The 12,484-nt window shown below is 38.8% G+C and overlaps 2 protein-coding genes across 2 annotated transcripts in view; both read left to right on the forward strand.

The window, feature by feature from the left end:
- Nucleotides 1-605, forward strand: part of LOC115014112 (proepiregulin-like) — an 8,646-nt gene extending 8,041 nt beyond the window's left edge. The window contains exon 5 of the mRNA XM_029440769.1: nucleotides 518-605. Coding sequence (XP_029296629.1) covers nucleotides 518-584 — 67 coding nt within the window. The 3' untranslated portion in view covers nucleotides 585-605. The remainder of the gene's footprint in view (nucleotides 1-517) is intronic.
- Nucleotides 606-5,592: 4,987 nt separating this feature from the next.
- areg (amphiregulin) lies at nucleotides 5,593-12,278 on the forward strand. Its single transcript, XM_029440397.1, has 6 exons — nucleotides 5,593-5,698; nucleotides 6,430-6,606; nucleotides 7,137-7,359; nucleotides 7,699-7,869; nucleotides 9,381-9,494; nucleotides 12,010-12,278. The coding sequence occupies exons 1-5, from the start codon at nucleotides 5,662-5,664 to the stop codon at nucleotides 9,472-9,474; spliced, it is 702 nt and encodes a 233-aa protein (XP_029296257.1). The 5' UTR covers nucleotides 5,593-5,661; the 3' UTR covers nucleotides 9,475-9,494; nucleotides 12,010-12,278.
- The last annotated feature ends 206 nt before the right edge of the window (nucleotides 12,279-12,484 follow it).

Raw genomic sequence — 12,484 nt, forward strand, 5'->3', positions numbered from 1 at the left:
ACAAATATGACTTACATGTTTAATCATTGGCCTTTTCCAAATGTGGGCCAATAGCTTTGTTTCCAAGAAAGTCAAAGTTCAAATGCAATAAAAAGTGACTTGATAAGACAGATTCTTGTTAAATGAAAAATGCCTTCTGCCTTTCTTTTTAAGACAAACATAATACTTTTTTAACTACATGCATTTACACTGAAACTCTCCTCTTACTTTTTTGGTGATGCATTTTGTTCTTGGCGGCATGCAAATTCTGCTAACTAAAGTGTGATCATAGACTTGAGGATGACTCACATGCCGCCCGTCATCATGTAAAACCTGAAGGTCCACCTTGTTTCAAATCAAGCCCCTCATGACGTAAAGTCTGCTCCAGCATCCTGTTTCATGCAGAGACATGTCAAACCACAGATGATGATTATCATCTCAAAGACATTTCTTTGGACATTTAAGCCTGGTCACCGTGCACTTTTCAAGTCATCCCAATTGGATTGAATAAATTCTGTTCTTTGTTATGTTTTTACAGGTATAAAAAAAACAAATTCCCACGTCAGCAGAAGCGGCAGGGTTACAAAGGAGTCCAGACAGCTTAGAGTGCCACACACACACTCACACACACACTCTCACACACACACACACACACACACACACACACACACACACACACACACACACACACACACACACACACACACACACACACACACACACACACACTGCATCTGCTGCTGGAAAAAGGCAAACCAGGATTTTCCCCATTCTTCTAAATCATTCTTCAGTGGCTGGTTTACAGGATGTCACACAACTTTTGATCACTTTATCAAGCCAGCAGATCTGCACAAAGAGATTAAAAATGTGTTACAGCTTTTGTTTGCGGTGCGATTGTTGTTTCCAGCTGCACTGGTTCTAGTGTTTCAGCACCTGCTCATGTTTGAAAAGATGAATGGTGAGACACGCAAAGACAGTTTCTGTGGGTGACAGTGATGGCTGGTCATGGAAAAAACATGCAGAAATATGAAAGTCTAAACAAATATTTGGGATAACACATAACACCACTTTGTAGTGATCCAGGGTCTTTAAAAAGAGGTAAACCAAATCTTATGCTTTTGAAACTTCGAAGCCATCAAGCCATCGTTTAGGTGACAGTAATGGACATTATAATTACCATTGCTGCTATTAACTTACATTAACTGCTGCCAGTTAATGTAAGATTGGTTTAAACTTTTTTATAATACATCTAGCTGCCCTTTGTCTTCTGAGCTACTTCCTACAGTACAGTTCTTCATAGTTTTATAGTTTTTAATTTATATGAACACTTCAGCCTGGTTTAGCTTATATTTATTGTTGCTTTTTTTCCTTTTGTAGTTAAAAATAGTCATTATTGTCATTAAACTGCCCACTGAATGTAACAGGTTCTGTGTTTTATTATTTGAAACTTTGTTTAGTCTGAAAGTATTCTCATTTTGATAATTTATTATAAAGTATTAATGTGTACACTGGAATCTTGTCTTTATTTTGGAAGCTGTGTTAATGCTGCAAATATGAATTAGATTTTTTTTTTACTCCTCTATGAATTTCTTTGTTTTGTTTCATTGCTGTGGGTCTCACTTCAGATGACATTGTAGTCTGAAGGATACCGCCGAGAGTCTTCACATTCTTCTCACGTCTGTTAACAGTTTTCACATTTTTCACATTTGTCTTCTATGTGATCAATAGTTCCCCTTTTTGATATGGCATTTTGCAATGGCAGTATTGGGTGTACATGTACCAGGAAAACATGTTTCATAAAATATAAATTAAAGCAATTACATTTCACGTTTGCAGCTTGTACTCCCTTCATTTGAATTATTCTTAATCTTTTCTGGACCTCACATGTAGGACACAATTGTGAATGTTATTTTTAAATTGTATAAGTACCATAAGTGCCACAATAAAACCTTCATAATAAAAGTAAATCATCTGATAAGTAAGTTTCCAAATGTAGGTTAATATGGGACATAATGTTTTGTCTTCAACTGTAGCTTCTTAATAAGCAGCTCTACTTAAACAGTCAACCTTTCACATCATGACAGGTGTAAATAATCAAATTAACAGCTGCGCTTGATTGACAGTTTCATGGTACTGGTTTAGTGAGTCATCGTTACAATATTACCAGTTGCACCTGTGCTTTTTGTGCAGTTTAAAATATCTCTAAAATACCTAAAAACACAGAAATGAAACCCTTTTATCAGCACTACATTTGATTCACTAGCTAACCTTTTGAATAAGACTGACACATGATGGAAGACACATAAAGCATAAGTGCACCCTAAGACAATCAGGTTCAATTGTCAAGACTCACACTTATCATGACTCTAGTGGCAGCAGAGTCACCAGTTATTTGATTTGTGAAAAGCAATTACTGGGAAAGATTTCTAAATACTTTGTAAATTATTTTTACAAAATTAAGAATAAATGGTCCCCCTATATTTAAATAATGAAAATAAATAGGTATAGTTTGTATGGAAGTCATGGTCTGACCTGAATGCAGTGTCCGGTGTCGAGTTAATCAATAACACCATTTTACTCTCTGCACACTCATTAGCCGAGTCAATGAGCCTTATGTTCTGTATGCTAATGAACAGCGATGATCACACATAAACATTAACTTACCTATTTTAACTTAAGACATACTTAAAAACACATAAGCATGCACTTACACACACAAAGACCCAAAAACAAACCCAATTCAGTGGTGCCCATTTTATTCTAAATATAGAACCTGTGGATAAACATCCGACATTTAGGAATATCTGCGCTAATCTCCGCACTGTGCTGTGTAACTGTTATTACCTAATTATTGCATATGTAATAGTAGGTTGCTCGTGTAGTGAGTAATGTGGTTGGTGGAAACCCTGTTAAGCTGAATCCTTGTGTGTCATTTAAGAAAACAAAAACTTCCACGTGTAACATGTACATATTTGTTTTGCAGCTCAAGGCTCATTCATATTTTATTTCACTGTTATTTTGTTAGCCACCCTAACAGCATGCTTCTCGGGGTGGTAAATTTGGTTGGTCCACCAGTTTGGTCCAAACTGAAATCTCGACAGTTGTTGGACGGATTGTCGAGAAATACAGACATTCATGATCCCCAGAGAATGCACACTGAACACTTTAGTGGGGCTTTTTCCTCTAATGCTACCGGCATAAGTTTCCACATATTCAGTGAAATACCTCAACAACTACTTCATGAGTTGGCACAAACATTTGTACGGTCAATGATGATTCCCAGAGGATGAATCCTAATGACTTTAGTCCCCTGTAATTGTAATTAATGATTTTCCATCGAGCACCATGCCAACATTTCACGTTTGTCCAATACTTTGGTTTAACATTAGTCTCAGCTTTACTTTGTGTTAAATGCTAATTAGAAAATGTTAGCATGCTTACGCAATAAACTAACTGAAACGTGCTACACATCAGCCTGTTAGCATGTTAATTAGCATTCAGCACAAATAAAAACAATGGGAAAGCTGCACATTTATATCTATAACTAATAAAGATCAACAGAAACGGCCTTCTTCAGGATCAAATTGAATTGTTACCTGAGAGACAGTTATACCAACTGCTACAGATGATACAAATCAGGGCAATCAACTTAAAAGAGCAATCTAAGGACGGCCTGAGACCAAGCACAAATGACCAAATAGCGGTAAAATCCTGATAACTATGAGCTTGTAACTGTTTTGCAGCGATACATGATTCAACGTTTTATCTAAATAGATACGGTTGTATTTGTGTGTCCTAAAGTTTTCCTCCTTCATGCCGTTAGTTAAGTAGCAGTGTGTTTACAAAGGGCGGCTGTTATGAGGTGCTTCTCTCTAGGCTTGTGTCAGACTTTCCACACGTTCATATCACACATCCCCAATGCCATTACACATAATCCAAACAATTCAGTTCCACAGCCGTTATAAACAAAACGAGTCAGGAGCTTCTGGTCGTTGTTGAAAGTTCCCAGCATTCCTAGCAGGTTTCTATTGGATTCCAACGGAGCACGAATGATGGGACAGCCACTGTGTGCAGACACAACAACATAACCAACACACCCATCCATGCAGCATCCCCACCCAAGCCTTAAGGTCTCCTCTTGGTTACAGTGTAATGAAATAGTAACATCATTTAATCAAACCACACACACATTCAGACACATTCAGACTCCCGGCTGAACAACACAGTGCAAACATGGAATGTTAAAATAAGATAACAGATTTGGTGCGTGTTTAACCAGTGACTGAATAAATATAGAAACAAAACAAGAGTTAGTCATCAATTAAAAGATGATTTCTCTCTTTTTTACTTGAAAAAAAAGCAAAAAGAGGTGATTTTGCTTCACTTTGTTCATGATTACCATCTCTTATCTACTTCTCTCTCTACTTCTGGGCGGCTTTGGCTCAGGAGGCAAAGCCTCTAAAATCAGAAGATCAAGGTTTGCTCTCCGGCTCCTCCAGTCCATTGCTCCCGAAGCCATCAGTGTGTGAGTGTGTGGGTGAATGAGCATTAGATTAGACGATGAGCAGTTTGACATGTAGTGTAAAAGCGCTTCGAGTGGTCGGAAGACTAGAACGCCGCTATTTTAGTACAAGTCCATTTAATCATTCTCACCATTTGCCCATATCTGTACATGATACCTCTATCGATCATGAAACATTTATTTTGTGATTGGAATTATTGCCTTCATTGTCATGTAATTTCTTTCTATTGACTATCTTTGTACTTTGAATTAAGTGTAGCCATGACTCCTGTTTTCAGTTTATTACAAAAACAGGTGTGTGTGTATATCATTGTTGCCAAGTGAGAATCTTTTCAACTCCTTAAGCTCATTAAACCCTACCATAACACTTGGAAAAATAAAATAAAATACGTCTATAAAACGTTGACACAAGGTTATCACATGGTAACAGTATTATGAGTGTGTTTAGTTTGTGTGTGTGTGTGTGTGTGTGTGTGTGTGTGTGTGTGTGTGTGTGTGTGTGTGTGTGTGTGTGCTACTAATGGATTGACATTGTAATTATGGCCTAATTCGTGACCATAGAGGGAAATGTGCGGAAGCAATAACAGTTAAAGAAGCAGCAACGACCATTTCTGTGTTTTAATGTTGGAGAGAAACAAGTCAGAATACATCAAACTGTTTTGTGTCTCGATCTCGTTCAGACTTATTACTCGTCATGTGTGGGAGCGTGAGGTGCACAAAATGTGTTGCCTCAGGCAGATTAATCATTAGACACACACGAACACACACACACACGAACACACACACACACGCGCACACACACACACACACACACACACACACACACACACACACACACACACACACTTAAACATACACACACAATGCATCTGTTGCTCTCTATCACACACACACACACACACACACACACACACACACACACACACACACACACACACACACACACACACACACACACACACACACACACACACACACACACACACACACACACCCTTCTTTCTCCAGGGAGGCAGGCGTTGGTCTATAAAAGCTGCACCCAGTGGAGGTAAAGAGAGCAAAGCACAATCTCTATCAGAAGGGGAGAAACACACACACTTGCACACACAGATACACAGATTTGCGCAGGACTGCCATACACACAACACTCTTCCTGGGATATGAACCCTCTCGTCCTCACCTGTCTCCTGTGCTTCGGTAAGTCTAGACTTGTTCTTATATTCTATGTGCAGGGCGTATGAATCAATGAATTGGAAAGAAGAAAAATGTAAACTGGTATGAGGACAGGAGCAGGGGTGCAAAGGAAGGAAGAAATGTTTCTTCAAGTGAGGACAGGAAAGAGATATTCTAGGTCAGAAGGGCAACACTCAGTTCAACATATTTCAAATACTTTATTGGGCTTTGGTTGAGTCTTATTCATAATTGTTCTTGGCTGGTGTTAACGATGCATTCAGCTACAGTGCAGTTCTGGATGTGGACTGGTTGTACTGGTTTCGGTATGAATACAGTGTCTAATTTACAGTTGTCAATATTTTATGATAAATAGATGACTCAAATGTAAATGGCCACGATTATAGGCTACAATACAAGGCCAGTTCTCGGAAGAAGAAGAAATATCTTTATTTATGTCTAGGATTTATCTATTTTTCCTGATTACTTTTTAAGCAGGAAAGTAAACATTCTGGATAATTATAATTGCTTTAATCTCTTCATGGTTTAAGTCTTGGTTTGGTTTCTAGCTTAGAAATAACATTCTTCATGTTCCCAAATACTGAGTGTCGACATAAAACCCCACATTAAACTGCATCATAGGGTGTAAACTTTGGTCCTATTTGCTTCTTGCTGCTTATTGTTTTCATATCTCTATGCAGATTTGATGTGATCTCCCTCATTATTCCCTTTATCTTTGTGTCCTTTTGGTTTTCCAGTAGTCTCCGGTGCTCTAGGTGCCCAGGGATCTGAGGCAACATTCTCCATTGAACTAGCCAGAGTGACCGGGGGTCCGGCCTCTGGGGAGGGCCTCCAGATTTCGCAGGGCGACGATGACGAGCTGGAATTAGACGAGGAAGTTTCAGGAGGAGACAGCGAAAATGTCAGCCTTTCTGGTATGAGAACCAACCTCTTTTCTTCTTGACGTTTATTTGTTTTATTCCACTTTAAATGCTCATTTGATTTGAAGCTCATATGTCATTGTGACTAGGATGACAACATCTGTGATTGGTACATTTATATTTCCTGAACGCAACAGAGAAGTGAAGAAACTAAATTAATTTTAATTTAATTAATTAATATTTAGGATCCCCATTAGTTGTTAACACAATAACAACAATCTTTTCTGGACTCCACATACGAGACAAGACATTCAAACATCACATTATTGACTATCCATCAACAACATTGGCCGATGATATGGTTGTTTCCCAAAGAATATACAGCTATGCTACCCTGTAGGAATAGTTTTTGTTTAGAGACTCTCATCCAAAAGAAATGTTGTGAAGATGATAACATCCAAGGTTTTTGATTTAGAGAGTACATGAAACACTTCATCTTTCAGTCAAAGAATTCCTCTAAATTTAAACTAAAATTATGAAATAATCCTTAGCTGAAGTTTTACCTGCACTTTCTCCCGCTACAGAATTACACCCCAGTAAAGATGAGAAGAAAAGGAAAGGCAAAGGCAAGAAGAAGAATAGGCACAAGAGCAAAAGCACTACTCCTCTCAACCCCGAGCACGCGTTTCTCACCGGATACACGTCGACTCTCAGCACCACAGAGGATCCCTGCAACTCCACCCACCTGGGCTACTGCATTCATGGGAACTGCAAGTACATAGAGGGCCTGCAGGAGCCCGTGTGTATGTGAGTACAGCATCACTTCACTTTGTGTCTTTGCATGTGTGTGAATATGAGCTCCATGGTTAGCTCAAGGCAAGTCAAGGAAAGGAAAGCCCTGCTAAAAATTAATCATCAGAAAAATCCACATATAATGTTTTTACAGAAATGTCTTCTTAAATTTATATTTTAATTGACCATTTAATAGGAGATATTTAGCTGCCTTTCACAATTTTGATTAGATACAGTACAATTAGTATCTGTGCGCCAATTTTAAACCTCTTTCACACATTTTTCAGTTCAATATCTGACTTCACATCTCTTCACTAGCTCATCAATGTGTTCTGTTAACTATTCACTCTGCAGATGTTTGAAGGGTTACGACGGAGAGCGCTGTGGGATCCAATCTCTGGAAACAATTAAAAACCAGTCCGATCAGATCAACAATACGGAGTTGGTGCAGACGGTCTTAGTGATCATCGCTGTGGTCCTGTCGGTCATCAGCTGCACCGCCATCCTGCTCATGACCTGTGCTCAGTGAGTATGATATTTTGATTTTAAAACTGCACAGAATTCTTTCAGAAAGAACGTGTATGTGTGCGTAGGAAGCCAGTGAGTGATAATGTTGTAAAACTGGTAACAACTTCTCAATGACTGGTGCAAAGATGCTGGTAGCTACTTCATGTGAACCTCAATGGCAGTCTAAACCCTGCTTAAGCTAACAAAGGTGGCAGCGATAAGCATTATTGTACATGTGGGAATATGGGCAATTCCAAAGAATTGTGAAATAAAGACGAAAAGATAAGAAAGATTCTGAGAAAAGGAAGAAAAAGGTTGCCAGACAAGCCAAAATATAACTAAACAATAATGTTATTGATTAAAGGGGCAGTGTGTGGTACTTAGGGGGATTTATTAGCAAAAATGGAATATAATATTATGATCTATGTTGTCATTAGTGTATAATCACTTGAAACTAAGAATCGTTGTGCTTTCTCTAGCTTAGAATGAGCCCTACATAGGGAGCAGGTCCTCTTCCACAGAGGCCACTATGTTGCACCGCCACGTTTCTACAGTAGCTCAGAACTTTCAAACCAAACTCTGGCTCTGGAGACGGCCTTTTTTTACGTTACCTGAAGGCTACGGTAGTTCTCCGATAAGGTTATAAAAGTTGCACCAGCCGCCACCACTGAATGTACCAGATCACAAAATACTGGTTATCAGTGTGACCTGCATCTCTCTTCTGCTTTAGTATCACTTTTCACAATAGTTGGAACTATAACAAGACAAGACGTGATGCCAGGTACTAAATCCCTCTTATTCTTCTGGACTGCACAGACTACTGAAGCTTTAAGAGCATAAGCTTCAGGGCAAACACCCCATCAAATCTCAACATAACACACATTACAATCCTCACATCCTGCCCAGAAACACTGGGCACATTCGAACACACTGACACATCAAAAAGCACAATAACACACCCAAACACGCCCAAACTATAAAGGTATTGCTCACCACCTTTACAGGACTCATTAACTTCTACAACTTTCATGTCTCGTTCTTACTTTTATTGTAGACTTTTCATTTCACAGTTAATTGTCACAATGTCACATGGATGAATGTGTTACTCATTCTTTATTTTAAATTGCCACCCATTGCTTACTGTAATGGTGCCAGGTCATTTACTGTGTAACCACAGTTCCTTATCAACATGTAGCCAAATGACAGTTATTGTTGGAATGTCGGATAAAGTCAATAGTCCAATGCTTTACAGCCTCATACAGCTGAAATGGGGAGGAGAGAAAGTAAACCTTATTACTACGAGAGTAAAACTAACTACAATTACATTTCTGACAAAAACAGCTAGAAAATCAATAACAACAATTTCAATACTCCATAGAAATTACTACCAAAACCTACCTTGAATTTGAACCAGACAGCATCAAAGCCATGTAACTGACTCCTGCCTTTCAAAATAACTTTACTGCGATCATCTGATAATCACATGAACTGGACTCGGCTTTTATACTCATGTTGAATGTCTTTTGTAGTTACAGGTCACATAAAAACTTCCTGGCATCCTACCTGGGAACTGGGACAGAGCAGGAGAAGCTACAGAAACCCATCGGGGACGTTGTGGTGTGAGGGCGTCAAGTTACCATGAGGTAGGTGTCGCTGAGGTTTTGACTTGTCACTCTCGCTGTAGTTCTTTACAGCTCAACAACTCATGCTGCATTAAATTCCCAAACTTGGAAACTTTAGCTGACAGTTCGCTAAACTTCTCCCCTGAACAATGATTGTCCAGTCATAGCTTAGCAACCATAACTGCTATCAAGCTTTGGATATCTCATTTTAAAGTAGTGTGTATTGGTTAATATTCTGTGCATAGACAGTTTGGATGGTGGTTTCCTTTTTTTACCATCTCCAAAACCAAAAATACAAGAGCAAAGGTGTAAGGCTTAAACTGTGTGGTTGTCTGCTCTAACATAAGATGCAAGCGTTAGCAGGTCTGCCTAACTATCTTACTACGTTACACATGGCAAACACATAATTTAGTCCTCCACCTAAAAGTGTTTTCACTTGTAGTTAAATTAAAAGGTAAACATACTGTTTGGAAATACGATAATAATCATAAATCTAAGCTTAGTATGTAGACTAAGCAACTAAACAGGGTTACTGGTATGTTAGAAGTAAATAACAGTTACATTCATGCTTGTTATACTTATAGTACTGGGATAAACTAGTGTATAGCTCTACAGTACACAATATGATATTTCTTTATTTCCATGTCTTCTGTATGATTATTAACTGGTGGGAATGTTAACTTTTGCCAAGGACATGCAGCCTTAGTCTGTCTTTCAGCACGATATCATGAATGCAGCCATCAAGTTCACATTTAAGACCCCACTTACAGAGTTTTCTTTTTAAAACAAGACAGCGTGAATCAATAAAAAGTAAGGCTATGTTCTAAATTGCATACTTGTACCGCATACTACACACTGAGTCAGTATGTACTGCATATTGCACACTGAGTCAGTATGTACTGCATATTGCACACTGAGTCAGTATGTACGGCATATTGCACACTGAGTCAGTATGTACGGCATACTACACACTGAGTCAGTATGTACTGCATACTACACACTGAGTCAGTATGTACTGCATACTACACACTGAGTCAGTATGTACTGCATACTCCACACTGAGTCAGTATGTACGGCATATTGCACACTGAGTCAGTATGTACGGCATACTACACACTGAGTCAGTATGTACTGCATACTACACACTGCATATTGCCTACTGAATTAACGATTGAATATGCCATTACCTACTGACTGTTTACACTGAAGTAATTGAATGAAAATTGTTTATCACAAATGTAAATCAACATCACCCCTTACCATTAATTAAATGTTTACCAGTATTATTTTAAGGCAAAAAAAAAAAACTAAGGCTGTGCTAATGACTTTTGTGCAAGCAATATTGTGATGCTGTAAGCAGGCCATGCAATCAGGCGCTCCTGTATTTCCGGTGGTGTATATTTTGGTGATGTATTTCTTCCAAAAGTCTTGCTTAAGTCCTCAGAGGGCGGTGTCGGGCCTCCCCTCACGTGAGCCTTAAGCCAAACAGGAAGGAGTGGGCTCAGAGAGTGACAAAAGAGCCCGTACGCCTGTTGTTGTTATTGAACACGGCGAGTAGCCTCACGCAAAGAGGTATCCCCACTAGAGGAATTAGTTTGGATTAGCCTGGGGATGTCTCAGCCTGCCCCATCGCTGCACTGCATACCAGCGTAAAGAAAAAACCACACACTTCATCGTACACATTCACCTGTTTGTACAAAGCAATAACAGTACTGACACACTGACTCTACACGGGATGACCCTGAAGTAACAGCTTAATTACGCCACTTACATGCGGTCAGATCTCACTGAGCAACACACGCTCACATGCAGACTTCACATGTTCACACAGAAATATTTAGCCCCGAGACAAACAATGTGGCCATGCAGCATTCTCCTCACAGCCTGCTCACAATACATTTCAAGTCTTTCAACTTGCACCTTGTTGGCTTGAAAATGCGATCATTTCTAGCTAACAGGGTTAGCGTCTCACTCACCGACTACATGACCATGAATTCATCCTGCTTTTGGGTTTGCAGGCTATAAATAGTTTTATTAATGTGAAAAATATGACTTGGATCTTAATTGTCCATCATTTCTATCAGTTATGATAAGACTGTACTTTGAATTCAGCGACACTGCAACAACAATGACAAGAAAGGAGCAGTCTTAAACGTGTAATTATTAATAATCAAAGCATGTAGGTCAACTCGGTGAACTGTTTATTTTTCTACACACACAAACTTATGCCATTAGAATAATTTGTAAGATGTTATTATAACATTTTAAAGATCTATGCATGATGGCTGTCACTGCGTAAATTATTTCACTTTGTACGACAAACTTCGAAGCAACCAAAAAGCGTGCAAACAGAATATAAAGATATCAATGATTGGCAATATAACTATAAACTTTATATCTTATCTCTGTGCTTCATTTAAACTGTTTTAAATAGCAGTTTTGATTTCTTATAATGTACTTTACTTTTACATAGAATGCTCAATGTTTCTATGTTTGCAAATGTATTGACTGTGGATTTATCTCCGTCTCTTCACAGCCAGCTGCTCAAAGATGAAGTGGACCAGTAGGACTCTGAGGCCCTGAGAAAGCAGTAGAGTGAATAGATGCTGTGTAAAAAACACCGTCCAGATTTTGTTAGAATGTAATTTATTTAGTGTGATTATTTATTGCTAACGACTGTATGAGTATGTTTGTTTGTTGGACTATTGCTATGATGTCTATTATGTGCGGCTCGGTTTTATTTATTGCACTGCTGTTGTTATAGGTCAGAGAAACGCTCTTCATCTCACTCTGGAAAAGGGATGGAATTTGATCACCAATAAAGTGTCTCAGTGTTATATGAAAGAGTTATTTATTCATGCATCACTGCCTGAGTTTTGTGTTTACATTCCCATCTGTGGATGCATCCCATACCTCTGCAGCCTGCTCACACAAACACCTCGGCCTCTTAGCCAAACACAGATTCAGCAGACAAGAATAACCCTGAGAGAAGCTCGCTGTGAGGTGATGTC

Source organism: Cottoperca gobio, chromosome 9 (genome assembly GCF_900634415.1).
Source record: "Cottoperca gobio chromosome 9, fCotGob3.1, whole genome shotgun sequence".
NCBI classification, from domain to species: domain Eukaryota; kingdom Metazoa; phylum Chordata; class Actinopteri; order Perciformes; family Bovichtidae; genus Cottoperca; species Cottoperca gobio.

Excerpts from the sequence above, each read along its gene's own strand:
- areg (XM_029440397.1), top strand. The coding sequence starts at position 5,662 with ATGAACCCTCTCGTCCTCACCTGTCTCCTGTGCTTCG. Across the intron at positions 5,699-6,429 it reads CACCTGTCTCCTGTGCTTCG|TAGTCTCCGGTGCTCTAGGT; the intron begins GTAAGTCTAGAC and ends TTGGTTTTCCAG. Across the intron at positions 7,360-7,698 it reads CTGCAGGAGCCCGTGTGTAT|ATGTTTGAAGGGTTACGACG; the intron begins GTGAGTACAGCA and ends TTCACTCTGCAG.